A 17,495-nucleotide genomic window follows, 5' to 3' on the forward strand; every position below is an offset into this window, starting at 1 on the left:
AAATTACCGTACTTCATTGTTTATTCAGTATAATAGTGCATATTGTTTGGCAAGACCGATGAGAATACATTATAAAGAAGTAGATTAGTCTTAAGTAAATAAAACCCAGTGACATGTTACTCATGCACATTGGCCATGTATTCATTCTCTGCACCCACCTACTGTTCAGGGTCACAAACGGGTTGCAACCTTCCAGCATGCATTGTACTAAAGGCAGGGAGAGTCATCCTGGTTAATGTTGTGCAAATCTATAACAGTCAGGAGTACACAATCTCGAGTAAATATAGCCACAGACATACGTTTAGTAGAGTTTATGGAAGTATATCTGTGTGCAGAGCACAGGAGTGTAGTTCTCCCATTTTCTTAACATCCACACCAGCCAGGATCTGCAGAGAAAAAGCACACGAATTCAAGATGGAACAGTTAACAGCTATAATCTGTGCTGAAATATACACTCAATTACCAACAACAGCTTACCTGAGACACTGAGCGTCTCATTGACTGTTGCTGTCATCCCAGTGATTGTGTTCTCAGCCTTGCAGCTGATGAACTCTTTCAAAATATGGCGGTTCACAGTGATGTCAATTGTGCTGCCTGTTATGTTCTTCCCATATAGAGTCCAGGTAAAGCTGCAGGATGGAAAGCACTCAGCTGAGCATGTAAAGGTCGCCTTGACCCCGATTTCAAGAGAATCTGGTCCTGAAATGACCACATTGTTTGGTCCATCTGCAAAAGAACAACAGCATCAAAATTGAGGAGTTCTGTAAAAAAAAAGTATTAAAAATTGTAGGAGGTTATATATTGTTCTAATTCCTGGTTGGAAGCAATGACTTTTTACGGGTACATCCTGAAAAAAGTCGCTGTTCCTTAGAATTTCCATTATTCTAAGTGTGCTTGCTAAGTGCCACTCTGATACAGTCATGTGCATGTAGGAGAAAATAAATGCAACCTCATTCCTCTGCTGTTGGCTGCAGAGTCAAATTTAAAGCCCTGAGATTTTCTTTAAAGAAGGAATTACATTTTTTTTAGCAATAGGCAAGCTCTATGGTGTCAAATATGTCCTTCCTTAGTCCAGTTTGTGAGTCTGACGGACACCATTGCTGTGCTGAATTATGATGGGACTTTCAGAAAGTGGCATACCGTAACTTTTACAGGATCCATTGTACAACAATGTATACTGAGTATACTGAGTCACATGCATGTTCCCTGGAGAACATGCATGTGACTGGGTTTAAGGTTGTGTGTATATACCAACAACAGCTCAGCATTGCTGTCCTGCTTGAACCTCCTATTAATAATTCAACTAGTGCTCTCTGACTTTAGTCGAGGCCTGTCTAAAACCTTCGGCAGACCGTGAGTGTACTTGGTACCAGAACACCTTGGGGACAAACACCAGTGTTCATCTTAACTGCTGTATCATCCGATCTGCAGTTATGAGTTGACAAAGTACCTGTGCAGAGAAAATGTTCTGGCATCATGTGAGGTATTGAAAATGGGGACTTTTTTTTTTAAAGCCTCAACTGCTTAAACGATGAGGTTAGTTAAATTCTCTTTTGTTGATTGCAAATTCAATAAACAGAGAGACAGTGTGTCCATAATCTCTAAAACCAGTCATAAATATTATAGGGGCTCTACTCCAACATTATTTTTAGACTCTGAGGAACTGTGTCCTGTCTTGTCTCGTTATTTTGACCTACACTTAAGCACTGTCAGCTACGGAGCAGCAGGGCCTTCAACATTATGAGGAAACTGAAAATATTTCTTAGTCACCTTCCCTGTTCAGATTGTTCACACTGGCAACTTTTCATTTCCCTTCTCCAGTTCCCCACTGATGGAGTCTACTTACAGTTTACTTGCATCTGGTAGGGAACAGAAGGGATTGGTGTCCCCCCCTCAGCCACCACACATTGGTAGAGACCACCATCATTCTGCAGCAGAGGACTGAAGGTCATGGTGATGTGGTCAGGAGAGAAATGCACTCTTTTAGACGCTGAAATGGGCTCATTGTCCTTGAGCCACGTAATGGAGGCTGGGTTTTGAGAGCCAGTGCACTCCAGGGAAAAAAGTTTCCCGGCCACTGGTAGGGCCTGAGAGGTGGGGACCACTGAGAAGGGGTCTGCACACAGAGAATATCGAAAAGTGTTGAGGTTTGTGTTTTCTACCTTAAACCATTCTGCTCATTTGAAAAACAAGTGGACGCAGTAGCTCACCGATGATAGCGAGGTTTATTGTGGCAGTGATGGTGGCTTGAGATACCGCATTTATGGCCTTGCAGGTCAGAGGTGAATAGTCACCAACTGTGATTTCCATGTAACTGACAAATCTTGGCTTCTCCCCCTGGTGCAAGATGGGTAACTGTATTAGGTCACCATGCAAGGTTTTCCCCATGTAATTCCATGTGTAGTTGCAGTATGGGATACATGTGGCAGAGCATAAAAAGGTGTACTGTTTCCCCATCGTCACTGTGGTTGTTCCTTTAATGCTCACGTCAGTTTGACCTAAAGACAAGAAAGACTGTGTAACTTTCATTTCTTTCAAAAGTCACATACTGTGCCTTTGAATCTTAGCACAATCCAAATGTCTTCAACAGTTATTTGAAAGCGGTCAAGTAATATTAATTTGGATATAAGTGGGTGTAATTGAAACACAGACGTGCCATGAAAATGTGGTTAGAGGTGACGGTCAATGGTATCAAGTCTAAATCACAATGGAATCTAAGAGTAAACCAGACACAGATAAGAGTCTGATCCAATCATCAGTCTGCTCCACTGACTTCATGCGTATCAAAACTTTCCATGAGTAAGATAATTGCTGGGTACATACTTGTCACCCAACGTTTCAGAGACGAAGAAATGTAGAGATGCGAGACAGTGTCTTCAGCCACACACACCAGAGTTTCAGAGGCGACAGTACTGTCATATGGAGTGACTGAGATGGTTTTGCCTTCAGTTTTACTGATTGTTTGATCCTCCACTATAACAGTCCACGAGTAGCTGCAGGAGGGGTAGCAGTCAGCTGAGCAGGTGAAGACGGACACGGCGTCAAAAGTCAGCGAGGGTGGACCGCTGATCTGTACGTTCGATGGCCCTTCTGAACAATTTAAAAAACAAAGAAGATGTGGTTAAAAGGAAGGCTGCTGATCCCGCCCCTCTATTGAAGTGTCATCATTCCTACCTGTCACTTGCAGCTTCTTTTGAACTGTGACCAACCTCCCTGTTGCAGGGTTGACCGCTGTGCAGGTCAGGATTTGTGTTGGCATTAAGTGCTGGAGCTGCAGGTTCATCTGCTGCCCCTTGGAGGTCTCGTTACCCCTCGTCCAGGTAAACTGGCACGCTGGGTTGCATTCAGCCAAACACTCGAAACCATACAGGATTCCCACTGTCACTACGTCCACCCCAGTGATCTCCACTGAGGAAGGCCCGTCTGTCGGGAGGGAAAAACCAGACAATTGTTAACAAATTACAGTTTGTCTCTGAGCATGATGTGAAAATTAAAAAGGAGGGTTTGTTTTAATGCTGCTTTAAAACACCTGCGTCAGAATAAAATAACAAAGAAACTTACATGAGTTGTCCCCCATGGTTCCATCCTGCTCAGTTTTACTGGCAGAAAAACCTTCAGTGGGGGAAATAAATATGCATAACCATCTTTATAGCACAAGCATGCAAACTCCTACCATTAACGTTTGTATCACTACAATAAAGAATATCGTAAACAATCAGGATTGTTTAATCCAGAAGGCAGCTTTTTACCTGCCAGGCAGATGAGCAGCGGCAGCAGCACACAGACTGAACAGTGAACCATGGCGCCTGCAGACAGTCAGAATAACTGTCCTCATAATGAACCACACTCTTATAATTCATGGGGGGGGGAAAAAAAGGCCTTGCCCATTGTTATCACCTGCTCATACAAAGCACAGACAACAAATGACCCAATGTTCCTGGCAAAGGAGTGCAACATGTTGGTTATCAGCTGGGCTTATTCTCTGCAGAGGGTGTGAGGCCAACATGTAGCGTGGTTTTGTTCTCTTTGGGTTGTGGTTGTTTCTTTTGTACCTGCAGGTCTGATAATGTGTCTCCCTTTTTTCCCTGCAGATATAAAGATTATGAATGAATTTAATCACAACATCTTCACAGAATACAACACCAGCTATCTGCAAGGTCTGATACAGTATATAGTTCTTTCTTTGTGGTTCTGTAAATGTATTTGATATAAGTGCAAAAATACTTTTACTGTATGTTGCCACTCTGCAAAATCCATGGTCCTCTGAAATTCTCTACCATTCAAAAACAATATACTGATCCCACAGCAAGGTGGAAAATCAGCTGTTACAGCTGCAAAGGGTGGGCCGACGTCACATTAAACCCTATGCATTAAGAATGGGATGTCACTGAAGTTCATATGGGTCTAAAGGCAGGTGAGCGAATACTTTTGGCAATATAGTGTATGATTGGTTGGCCACACCAATGATGTAAGTCTCCTGCTCAATGATCTCTACTGGATTGAGATCTTATTACTGCGAAAGACATCTGAGTGCATTCAAACTCAATGTCATGTTTAAAAAATCAGTTTGAGATGATTTTAGGGTTGTGACGTTGCAAGTTATCCTGCTGGATAACGTAGCCATCAGAAGATGGGTACACTGTGGGTATGAAGGGATGACATGGTCAGTAACAACACTCAGGTAGACTGTGGCATTTAAAAGATGCTCAATTGGTACTAAAGAGCCCAAGGTGGGGCAAGAAAATATCCCACACCACTGAACCATGGATCTGTGCTTTCCATCTGTGCTTTTCACACATTTTTGACCCAAATCTTTCTTGGAATAAACTGTCTCTATCAGTCTGAACAGTATGGAAAAACAATTCAATCTCAGAAAGTGCAGGTGCAGATTGCAGCACAGTTTGTTAACTCAAGTAAAATCACCTTTGGATACTGAGATACTGATAGATGTATTTTGTATTTCTGTGTCTATTGTGAAATGACTGATGTGTTTGCACTTGTAACTTTTCAATGTGTTGTTAGTGTAAGTGTTGGACAGAAGTGTTTAAGCAAACAAAAAAAATCTGTAATCACAATTTCACATCTGAAACACACTTATGGAACAGTAACAAAGAACCACTGACATCATCTTTGATGTAACTTATTTAACTTATTTAACCTATTTATGCCTTATGCAGATTAACTGTTGACATGCATTTCTCAATATTGTGGGACCCTCCAAACCCACCGAAACTCCTGTATTTACACTATATTTTGCACGTTTTCACATATTATACTATAAATGTGACATTTACAATCAGAACCTAAAAACGTAACGCAATGTGCGACATTCTTCAACAGGCTTTATTTTACAAGTGCACAAAATAAATACTTCCATGTGCATAACTGTACATACCACTATATCTGTACAGTATGTATACAGTAAGACAGCTACATATATAAATGTACAACAGTGCTAGTGAACCTTGGCCCCTGCAAACGTTCTCATTGATATCGCACTTTCTGTCTTTTCTTTAAAATCACTGGGAACAAATCTTTCTAAAGCCTGATCTATATCTAAAATCCTCTGGATTCCGTAACCTTTTAACCCCTATGAAAGAATTGTAGATATGGGGCTGAGAAATGGATGGAAAGGTAACACTATCCCGGTTTGTCATTGTCCAACACAAACAAAATGTTCAGAATTCAGTTTTATCTGCTTCTTCCTCTTCCGAAGAGGTAAGTGGGAATGGGTGAATGGGTGAATGGGTGAATGGGTGAACGGGAATCAACAATGTAAAGCGCATTGGATAAAAGCACTATATAAGTGGCCATTTACCATTTTTTAAAGTCCTGTCCACCATTTAATTTAACTCTTCTTTTTTAGAGGTAGAATGTAGCAAATGTCAGGATCATTTACAATAACTTATTTTGTGAATGCGAATTGAACACTTTTTAAAAAAGCATGAAAACACTCACAATGAAGTGTTAAGTCTGTGAAGTTGTGGTTGCGTTTACTCAAAACCATGAACAAGTGCATGAATTTTAGAAGATGTGGTGGCAGAAGAGCAATGAGACATAAGCAACAGTTCATTTTGAAGTGTTATTTGTTTTATTTGGGTTGTTTTAGTTTTTTCAATATTCAGCGTTTTGTGAGTTTGAACATTATGGAAAAAAGTCTTTAATCTGATGCAGCACAAAACAGTAAAAAAAAAATTTAAAAGCTGTTGTTTTTCTAAGAAGAAATAAAGTACAAATGCTGTGTGATATATATCAACTTTCCCTTAAAATTGTATATGAGCACAAAAATGCCGAAGGTTTTAAAACTGTAACCTAATGTTTTTGTGAGCTTTTCAGTGTACGACAGACAAGAACGTCCACATCTTTGTGATGTGCAACAGGTGGCGCCATAGTCACACAAGACTCCTTTGTTCCTCCACACACATGCGGGTGTTTATTGCCCTTGTTGGAGTGAAACTATTTACAGCTTTGTGGCCTCCATTACTCAACCATGTTTAGCAACCTTTGCTAATTTCCAGCACAGCTTCATCCAATAACTTGTGCAGAAGTTAAAGTGAATACATCCGAGCTCCACCCAGCTACATGTATCTTATTCACTTATATTTATGATTTTATTCATTCATTGATTTTATTGCTATTTATCTGCTTGTTTGAATATTATACCTGTATCATTGTATAGGAATCTTGCAAAAAATCTTCAATAATCAAAAAAATATTCTCACACTGCATGTGCTCTCTCCCTCGTCCACACCTTCGTGGTAACGTCCTTTTCCACATCACTTGATGCAAAGTGCAAACAGGGTTCAGCCCACTGTCAACATGTGAGATGGATGGAAAAGAACAGCATGCAGCGTGAGAAATGAATCATTCATTCCCCATAATTCATCTACCTTTCTTCTCCAAAAAGATCTGTTAGGGACAGAGAGAACGAGAGAAATTATTTTTCGTAATGGAAGAACAATGCGTGCATTAAAGCTAACATAATGACTACAAACGGTAAAAAAAAAAAAAACACTTAAAACGTGAATAAAACAAAAAACTACTACCACTGATAAAATTAAGTGGCCTGATGCACTAGCAAAACAAATTAAGCACAAAATTACAGTGAACACCTGATAAAACTTATATGACTAGGATTAAAATTTACCTGTCTGCATTGGATCACATTATAAAAGCAGCAGAAGTGATGAAGGCCAACAGCAGCACGACTAAGGCCTCCTCAGGACGAGCAGACAGGTTAGGAACTGACTCCGCACCCAAGGAGAAAAAGAAGCCAAACACATGGTCAAACAACGTCAAAGTGTGTGGATGTCATGTAAAACATAAACCCACTCGATACCTTCATTAGTTTCTCTTGCTTTTATTGTTACTCTTTTTACGGCTGTGGCTGTCTTCCCCGAATCAGCGTTTTGAGCCCCACACTTGAGAGTGAAAGATTTAAGCGGATCATCCACTTTTAACTCAATCACATCGCCCCACACGCTCATATTGCCCACGGATGATACGTAGACACATCTCGACCGACTAATGTGTCGTTCTTCATTTCTATCGGCTTCTGACTAAATGTAAAATCGATTGCCTGGTTGTTTTTGATTTAGGTACATTCTGACATTTTACAAAATATTTTTGCTGAGTTACATTAAAACACTGACAACAGTCTTATGTCACAAGACTCAACTCAGCAATTCAGGCCAAAATGTAATGGGGAGTGACATTCTCGTTTTTAATCACTGTAAGAGTTATTGTCCTTTTCAGCTTAAAAGACAAGAAAATGTCAATACTTGTGTATTTACGAAATGTGAAACTTTTTTCACTTTCGTTCTGATCTTTAAAGAACAGTCAGTAAAATGCTTTAAAAAAATTAAAACTACCATTTAGTGGCAATATCCACCTGCCAAGGTCGGAACCTTTACCACCAATAAATCCACTGAAACTTCTCACTTACTTATTACTGTAATTTTTTTAGTGGCAGCAACAAACATCTTGGACACACTATTGGTGGCTTTGCAGATGAGAACCTCTTCAGGGCTCTGTATCTCATGAGGAGTGATAGAAATCGCGTTCCCTTGACCACCAATCCATGGAGCGTTAAGAGTCTTCCAGGCGTAATTACAGAATGGCTGACAGTCGGCATGGCAGCTGTACTTGAAGCTCTTTGTTGAATTTATGAAATCAGGGCCTGAGATAAAAATGTTGGCGGGTCCAGCTAAAGTGAGAAGGACAAATACGAGTCATTATTGAGGCAAGACGTTGCAAGACTGTTCAGAGTGGTGAGTATCGCTCTGCAGTTTTAATACATTCCACAATTACATACCTAACACCTGCAATTGCTTTGATGCTCTGCCACTCACAGATGTGTTGTCATCAGAGACGGTGCATGTTACTGTTAAGACCCTCGTCCAAGTTTTAAGTGTAAAGGCCAGGACGTTTCCCTGACCTTGGGCAACTTGACCATCCAAAGACATAGAAAACGTACAACTGAAACAGTCGTAATTACACTCAACGCTGCTCGGGACGCCCACGGTCACATAGTCTGGAGCCGAAATTGTTACACTCAAACCTGGAAATTTCAACAGCCACAATTTATGGTCACATTTGGTTACAGCAGTCAGTTGATTAGTACTGTGATCTTTAAATCTCAAGTCCCTTTAGGAAAAGATTTGCTGTCTAACTTAAAGTAAAATCACTTACTGTCTGCATGTAGTTCAGCGTTCTCTTCAGCTGAAGACAGTCCTGGCTGGAGGCCTGACGGTACGTAAATACATACTTTATGAATTTCTAACACTGAGCATAATCTATATAAACAGTCTTCACCAGTTGCACAGTGAATATTGAAAGTCAGTGACTGTATTTTTGTTAGGTCCTGACTGACTTGGTGCTTAGTGTTAAAGTTAACGTGGGTGCATTTCCTGGATACTTCGGACTCACACTGTGTAACTTTAGGTTAATGAACATGTGATGTGTTTGAAAAATGCCACAACAAAAAAAAACAATAAGTAGCCTGATTTGGCTTTGTTGGGGAAGTGAAAAAAAATCCATCAGTGGCAGCAAAGATGTGTATGTGACACAAGTCATAGGAAATTAAGACATGTAACACATAACACACTGTGCATTCCATAATTGCCATTTGAGTCCATCATTATGATCTTCTGTGCTGTCAAAACAGTTTTAACACACAGAAGCACAGACTCTACAAGACCTCTAAAGGTGGCCTGTGTGTAGTATATGGCATACAAGACATAAGCAGCAAATCCTAAACAGATCTAACCAGGCGGCCGTCTTCCATTGCTCCAAGGTCCAGTTCCATCAGCTGTGTGCCCATTGGTTTAATGGCGAACAGCTGTTAGCACTAACACTGAGGGAAATGCAGCTCCACGTGCAGCAGAGCAAGGTGCAACACACCAAACAACCCTGCTCGTCCCATCGCGGTGCTTAAATGCCCAACACCCTTTGATTGATTCTCAGGTTTTCCCACCTGCCACATACTATATCCCAGGTCCTGACATCAGCTTTGTTAATCGACAATAAGTGTTATGAGAGTTCTGATTTGTTCATTGGTTTGAATTAAAGAATACAACAATGTAAAATATCTATTTGAAGTAACAAACTGAATCTATAATATGCTACATATTTTAAATATGTATCAAATCTTAAACAAAGTAACTACAACATTTAAATCTATACACTGGAATAAATAGTATGATTTTACAGTGGCTCATTATACACAGTAAAACCTCTGTCTGAAAGTTAACACTCTACATAGCTACTGTTACATCTCACCTCACTTGTGTTTCTGTCAAAATAAGAGTCCTGGTGTTACCTGAGAGAAACAGCAGCAGCAAAACTCTGCTGAGATTTGAGTGTTCCCCCGTTTTTTTAGACATGTCGGTACTATCCATTGTCCTACTAGAATCTGAGGAGTATAGCCACCGGGAAATAAAACAACTGCTACTGTGTAGTCAGTCAACATCAGCAGGCAAACAGCTCTTATCAAATCGAGCTGAGAAGAAACGTATCTGATTTCTCAGTCTCTCTGATGAAAAGTCCATTACTTTTGATTGTTGCCAGACCAGTCAGTTGACTGCGACCAACAGTGGTAATAAAAAGAATTCAGTGTGTGTCTTCAGCGACAAATACCAGATTTAGATGCATTTGCTACTGAACTTACTCTCTTTCACATGAGAAGCAAGTCCATAGAAGAACAATTCTGACTGTTTGTGTCATGTAAAAAGCTTAAAGGTGTATTCTGGATGGCGTAATGTCCTGGAGAATGAGACATGTAAAAGGGTGTGTCTCTTGTCTGATCACTGTAAAGGGAAATACACTCCCCTCAAATAGTGTTGGAACTATAAGGTAACTATGTGGTTTAAAGGCATCACAGAAGAAGAATGAAATAGTTCGGTGATGTCAATCAGTCACAGGCTTAATGGAGTTATTGCGAGCAAAAGATTTGCAACTAAATATTAAGTCTTATTCACTTTAATCTATTTTAAGTCTATTATTTAAGTTCTATTTTAAGTTCCTATACTTTTGCTCGCATGAAAAACGGGTGGGTTCAAACCAAAGGTGCTTTCTTCTAAGTTGTGTATCAGATCCAGATGTAAATACCAGAAAATAAAAGATGAAATGTTCATCTTTTGATGTCAAACCCAAATGTTTTCAGCCTACAGCAAAACATAAAGGAATTAGTTCAATACTTTTCGAGGAGAGTGAATGTACCAGTGAAATTGTGAGTATGAATCATAAAACCCTTATCCATTTCTTTCTGGATAAAGAAATGAAGAGAAATTGTTTGTGGAGGTTACAGAGGTGTCAGCACCCACATGAGATGATCCCTGCAATCATGTTGGTACTGAACAGTAAATGTCGTTGCCCTTTAGTCCCAGAAATAAGGCGAACTATCAGAAGATATTATCAAAACGCAAACAGACAAGAACAAGAACAGCTACATACCGTAATGGGCAGACTGAGTTGACATTTAGCATGAATTTAAACATTGATATGGATCATTGGGTGGACAAAATAATGTGGCACACAAACACTGAAATGACATTTATTGAAAGCAAAAAAACACAATAGTGTCAATAAATCCAGCACACTTACAAAAAACACGTCAGCAAGAACAGAATATTTTTTGGTGCAAGTTTGTGAGAGTGTGAGTGTAAAAATGTGTGTGAGAACAGAGGTGTTTGTGTGCAGATGTGTGTACGTTCGTGCTCTTAAAGTGACGTCTCCTTCGAGTCCCTGGGCGGCCTGAAGGTCAGAATCTCTGTGAATGTGTGACCTGCACAGATACACAAGGAGGAGAATCATGGATTAGCTGTCAAGCTGTCCAGATCCAGGACAGACCAGATCCACCTTCCAATTCAAATTCAGCTTCTTCTCTTATGAAACTGTAAGTGTAAGATCTAAGCTCACCAGTGACTTCCTGTGACAAAAAGCAGGCACTGCAGCTCTCTGACGAACTTAATATTTCAAAATACTCATGAACTAAAGCAGCTTTGAATCTAAGCCGGCCTCCCCTCTCTCTTACGTTTCCACTGGTCCAGTGGCAGGTCTGTGTTGTCCATGGTTTGATCGTACGGCAGCGCCTCAGTCTCCTCCTCTGCTTCTCGGAACTCGCTAAAGAAAGGCAGGTCCAGTGCCTCGGACGCGCTTACTCTCTGCTCGGGATCCAGAAGAAGCATCTTCTCCAGGACGCACACAGCTGTAAGTACAGGAAAACATGTCAACGTCAGCATGACACGGGCGTAGTAGAGCGAGCAGCTGGGTAAACTAGAGGACAGAGGGATTTCCACGTACCATTCGAGCTAGCTTTTGAGAAAATAGAATGCAGGTCTTTTTTTGGAACTTTTGGAAGACTTCGGATGTAGTTTTTGGCCTGTTAAAAGAAGAAACCGGGATTAATTGGAGGTTTAAGGGAATTTACTGTATGCAAAGTCCAGTATCAGTATACTCTCACTACGTCTTACATCTTGGCTCTGTAGCTTCAGCACAAAGTCAGCACCTGGGGTTCCTGTAATCTTCATGATTTCTCTCAGCTGATCCAGGTCTGACAGTAACTATGGTCAAGTATTCTCTATTTGCATGTTCCAGAACATTTACACCATACAGGTTTGACAGTTTCTTTAGAGGATAATCAGGCTGGATTTGATGACAGTGAAGGATACGATCATTTCCCTTGAACAGAGGTTTTCCCAACAGCATCTCAGCCATGATACAACCTGCAGACCAGATATCCACTGAAACATAGAGCTCACATTAGCTAATCGGGTGATGACATTAGTATCTTCGTTTTTTTTTCCCAGCGTCTTCATGTTGACACTAAATGTGAAGAATGGGAGTTTACCAGTTTGTGTGTAGTGCATCCAGTTGAGAATAACCTCAGGCGCTCTGTACCAGCGCGTCACAACGTAGCCGGTCATTTCTGCATCAGCCTGCCTTGCCAGGCCAAAGTCGAGGATCTGGAGTAAAAATTATACAATATTTGTGACTTTCATGACTTTTAAAAAGTTTTTGAGTTCTTTTAAACAAGCAATATTCACCGTAATTTCAGACTTCGTCACTATCATTATTAAAGTTGTAATATGTATGTGTTTCAAAATCGAGTAGAAAACAGGCAAATCTATGTAATGTTTGATGGAGTACCTTTAACTCACAATCTGGGTTAATGGCTAAATTTCCAGGTTTAAGGTCCTGTGGGAAAAAAAACACGTTAGATCATGAGAGACTGGTTACATACAACACATGACAGTCATGGAAAGAGATTTGACATCCATTAATGATCTGTCCTATTTACACTGAATTGCAACAATTTTTAGGCAACAAATCAGTTTTCATAAGAAGGATTTGAGATTAAAGAGGATTACACGAGGATTAGATCTGATCACTGATTGGAAGGCTGGTACCTTCTTCAGGGCAGAGGAAACAAGACAAATGTAAACATGACAAAGTCAAATTTCCACAATTCATCTTTACACTGTTTATTAGTACAAACTGTAAAACCATAGAGAAATGCACTGTAATAATTCAGTACCAGATCTCTCCCTCTCTCTCTCTCTCACACACACACACACACACACACACACAAAGAGCAAAGCTTGCTGTGTGGGAACTGGTATTAATGGGATTGAGTGTGATGAAGAGAAAGAGCCCTCCCTTAAAGCTCCTAGTTTCAAAGGTCAAAGGTCACGCACCCTGTGGATGATCCCTGCAGAGTGGATATACTGAGGAGAGAGGAGACACACACATGATCAGCTCAACTCACTGAAACAAACCCAGGATCCTCACTATAACAGATTATACCAGATATATTCCATTAGTTTTGCCTTTAACACACTAAAGTAAGGCAAAGCCGATTCCTTATTTAAAAGCGCTGACTAATATCCTAATACATTTCTGTGTAAAAGTAGTCACCTTGAGTCCTTTCAGCATCTGATAGACGAGGAACTGCACTCTGTCCTCAGATAATCTCTCCAGCTTCATCAGCTTGCCGAGGTCAGTGCCCATATAGGGCATCACCAGGTAACTGTAGAAAGTAGAGGGGTCTAATGATCCAAAAGAATTGTAATTATAAACAGAGTTCAGGAAGCTGCAACTTACAAGTCACGAAATCGATCCAGCAAGATTTCCGCGGTGAAAACATCCAGCAGCCCAATTACCTGAGGAGAACACATCAAGAGAATATGTTGTGTTTGAGTACTGCGAGTCCTGACCGTTGAATTTGTTTTGGGGGTACAACAAAGTGACCCCTAACAAACTGATTTGATTGAGAGTCTTCTTACATTTTCATGTTTCATGTGTTTGAGGAGGCGCAGCTCTCTGTAGGCTCGTTTGGCAAAGAGTTTGGACTGGAAGGGCCGGTGAAGCTTCTTAATGGCTACCTGGGTCCCCATCCGGCGGTCCCATGCTGAACTTTTAGATTAAAAAGAAAACATAAAACCTGTGGCTTTAAAGATGCTCGTTTCAGAACAAAACTTCAATCACTATGAACCTTTTTTTTTAGAGCAGATGTTTTGGTTAAAAACCCACAATTGTACACCTGTGCCTTCACTGAAACGACAAGCCGCAATGTGGAACTGACAAAGTATTTCTGCTGTCTGTGCAGCTAACTGGGGGCCTTTGACTTTTCCCAACAATGCGAAAGAGGGGGTGGTATTTCTTTGTTGACCCCCATCCACGCAACACAATGCAAAGAGGCCCTGCAGAGCCAGCTGTGGAGAGACCACTGACCACAATATCCCACACAAGGACTAACACTAGTATTATCAAGTAGAAGAAAAGAAAATCGACTTCAGTAAGTTAAAGATAAAATCAGCTCCAATATTAAATCCGGACAGGGTGGAGGTTGGTTCTTCTTTAGTTCTGCATAAAACAGACACAATGAGGAATAGAGTTACTTTAACTCTGTACTTTAACCACTGTATGTTCTGATGAAACATTCGTGGTAAAAAAAAGTCTCAGGATTATTTGAATTTGTGAGTCTAACTTCACCTAAGTCCTGCTCCCTTCCACAGCCAACCTCCCCGAGCTGGAACTTACCACACCGTCCCGTACGCTCCCGTCCCGACTTGCTTCAAGTCCCGGTACCTCTCCGGAACCTCCCACACGGTTCTGTTTACCTCCTGCCGGTAAAAGCCCGTCCTGGAGCGCACAGCCATATTCCGCTGGACGCGGCTGACGTCAGGATGCGGCTCCGCTCCGTGATGGCAAAAAGTCATACGCGAAGAAATCGCGTATAACTTTTAGTGAAAACGCGAAGGACGCGGCGAAGAGTTTCCCCGAGATGAACTAGCGACAACCCCGGCGCCAGTTACACCCCCAACACACACACACACACACACACACACGTTGTTATTCATGGTTTGTAGTCGCCCAGGGCGATCTGTGGGTGTGTCTGCAACGTGGGGGAGACAAGCCACCAAACATCTGCCAGTTTAAGGTTTCTCCACAAACTCTGGACACGCTGCAAACCCCTGTAGCTAATACTGAAAAACATGATATTATCCTCACAAAGTAGCAATGCGTCACACTTACACGAATAAATCAACTAAAGTAACAAAATAGAAAACAATCAAATCAGAAATCAAATGACACAAACGCCAAAGCAAACAGAAATTATTACTTTCTTCAATTTAAATAGGCACATTTTTTACCATTGAAGACATGTGTGACAAAGTTACAGGAAAGTTTTTTCATAAAAAGGTACCAACAAATTCAATCACATCTGTAAAATCATCATCATCATCTTCAAAATCTACTGTAACTGAACTGGAATTTTTAGAAAGGTAGGATTTATTGGAGTATTTTTACATGAAGAATCAAGGGTTGTGAGCATGTTTCTAGTGTCTGTGTTCGTGTTTATTCTGATCTGATAATTAAGTGCTATGGAGTCAGTGCAATTACTTATCAGGTAGATTGTAGATACTGTCCCCCCCCTGCAACACACACACACACACACACACACACACACACACACACACACACACACACACACACACACACACACACACACACACTGTAGACATTCCTTAAGCATTCATTGGATATGTAAAGTAAAGAAAATGTACTAAAGACACGAGACAAACAGAAATGATGATTTATGCTGATTTATTCAGTTGAAGATGAGATTTTCCAAGTCATTATTACCCGTTGATGATAAATAATAAAATCATGTAAATGTTTTGAAACAGAGAGCTGACATTCACCATTGTGATTTGAAACTCATGGTCACAGTTGAACCGCATGCCACCATGTATTCAAGAGACGCTTCAAACTTCAAACAAATTAACATATACATTCGCTTTGCAGTTTGCTATTCAAATCCACCACATGTACAACATCCACATAAGCACATGACACTTACACATTCAGAGCTCTAACACACTTCGACTGAGACAGCTTAGATTCATCTGGACTATGTTAACAACATTCTGCACAAAAGGCTACATGTAGCGCTCCAGTGTTGTTACTATTACGGAAAAAATAGCTTAGAGTGTATTTTCTTTCTTGTGTTCCTCAAATATTATTCTTCAATGGTAAAATAAGGTTTTAGTGGTACTAATGTTACTTTGAGGTAGAAATGCCGTCATTGGTTAAGTTAAACTCATATACGTTAAGCCAAAGAACCATAGATTACAGCTGATTTTAACCTTTAAACTTTAAACTGTTGCTATGTGAAAATCAGTACTAGCTTTGTATTTCCTTAAAATGGCCAGTTAGGCTTCTTACCATCTGTATACGTATATGTATGTGTTTCTACCTGTCCGTAAAACTCAGCTTTTATCCAGTATATAGATCAAGTTAAAATACATCTGCAGCATTCACATACAAACCAGATTTATGTTTTCTCCGGACATATAAACCTTTTATCTCCCAGAATCTTAACTGGTACCTCACCCCCACCCCGCATCTGCATCTAATTCAACCTCAAATTGCATCTTGTTTCCTCCATATTGCAGTAAATGAGCATGCATGGAAGGAGAATTGCTCTAATTCCTCCATCAGTATCCCTGTACTAGACCTTTAGAACCTCTTGGCATTTTCAATGACCTTAGTTTCAAAATTGGTGGTTCATTGGCTCTGCAACTGCAGTTTAAGGTAACCAAATAATTTTACCTCAGCAAAAAAAGTTTGCCGAATGAAAACTCCAGTCCGCTGCAAGAGGAATGACACATGTCAGAAAGACAAATGTGCATGTACATTGAGCTCACACTGCATGTACAAGTGTTAGCTGTGAGAAAGTTCTTAAACGCGATAACGAGTATATTAATGTTGCAGTAAGATTCTGTCTGGACAGCAGTGACACTGCATTGGGGATTATTTTCTTTAAAACATAAAAAGTGAAAAGAAGTTAAGAAAAACGTAGGTTTTTTAATAAGATACCTGCTTGCTACCAGCAGCCAAACACGGCTCAGCATGAAGCGTCGGACCAGTCATGGCCTGGATGGGGCTACAAGTTATTTACTCTAGTATTATCCAACACTATTTCACCTCTTCTGGGAACTGTATTTAACAGTTTGCAAAATGTTTGAAATGTAAATAATGTAAACACAAAGCATGGCCATTAAAAGACAGTAAAGAGTTCATGGAAACCTGGTGGCAGGGCCATTGGTGAAAACTCGACATGTGAAGCAAGGTCACACTGTAACCTGAAAAACAGCCACTCCGATCCAGCTTTGGCATTAATTAATTGAATTTCTAATTAATAGCACAGTTGGTGTTTACTACTGTATTCTGCAAGCGCGAGAGAATGGTTTTAATTTTTTGACTGTGTGGAAATGATAGAGATAAAACATGTAAAAAGTTGGTCACGTTTCTGAAAGTCCCCCCCTGACAATGCAGCCAGATGCAATAAGAAGTCTTAATCCGGTGCCAGTAATAAGGTAAATAGACAAAAATCATGCAGTAGTATTCAGGCTCAAGCTGTGCTCTGACACGACGCGGCATTACTGCACGTCTTTATACGTGAATTCCATATATAGAAGCAGTGACTG

General features: G+C 40.4%; 3 protein-coding genes across 3 annotated transcripts; all 3 read right to left on the minus strand.

The window, feature by feature from the left end:
• Positions 1–71: 71 nt before the first annotated feature.
• On the minus strand, positions 72–3,877 carry LOC137106463 (carcinoembryonic antigen-related cell adhesion molecule 20-like). The gene is made up of 8 exons (XM_067489755.1): positions 3,750–3,877; positions 3,562–3,612; positions 3,175–3,423; positions 2,824–3,090; positions 2,211–2,498; positions 1,847–2,116; positions 478–726; positions 72–386 (listed from the first exon to the last, which is right to left on the minus strand). Exons 1-8 carry the CDS (start codon positions 3,799–3,801, stop codon positions 364–366), a joined length of 1,449 nt encoding a protein of 482 aa, XP_067345856.1. The 5' UTR covers positions 3,802–3,877; the 3' UTR covers positions 72–363.
• Positions 3,878–4,046: 169 nt separating this feature from the next.
• Positions 4,047–10,921, minus strand: LOC137106466 (uncharacterized). The gene is made up of 6 exons (XM_067489759.1): positions 9,821–10,921; positions 8,692–8,745; positions 8,315–8,560; positions 7,946–8,206; positions 7,148–7,244; positions 4,047–6,909 (listed from the first exon to the last, which is right to left on the minus strand). Exons 1-5 carry the CDS (start codon positions 9,897–9,899, stop codon positions 7,162–7,164), a joined length of 723 nt encoding a protein of 240 aa, XP_067345860.1. The 5' UTR covers positions 9,900–10,921; the 3' UTR covers positions 4,047–6,909; positions 7,148–7,161.
• A 116-nt stretch (positions 10,922–11,037) lies between these two features.
• mapk12b (mitogen-activated protein kinase 12b) lies at positions 11,038–17,463 on the minus strand. Its single transcript, XM_067489756.1, has 12 exons — positions 14,542–17,463; positions 13,785–13,914; positions 13,603–13,661; positions 13,417–13,528; positions 13,197–13,226; positions 12,649–12,696; positions 12,350–12,464; positions 12,171–12,242; positions 11,973–12,052; positions 11,803–11,881; positions 11,534–11,707; positions 11,038–11,284 (listed from the first exon to the last, which is right to left on the minus strand). Exons 1-12 carry the CDS (start codon positions 14,718–14,720, stop codon positions 11,220–11,222), a joined length of 1,143 nt encoding a protein of 380 aa, XP_067345857.1. The 5' UTR covers positions 14,721–17,463; the 3' UTR covers positions 11,038–11,219.
• Positions 17,464–17,495: the final 32 nt, after the last annotated feature.

This window comes from Channa argus, chromosome 21 (assembly GCF_033026475.1).
Source record: "Channa argus isolate prfri chromosome 21, Channa argus male v1.0, whole genome shotgun sequence".
NCBI classification, from domain to species: Eukaryota; Metazoa; Chordata; class Actinopteri; order Anabantiformes; family Channidae; genus Channa; species Channa argus.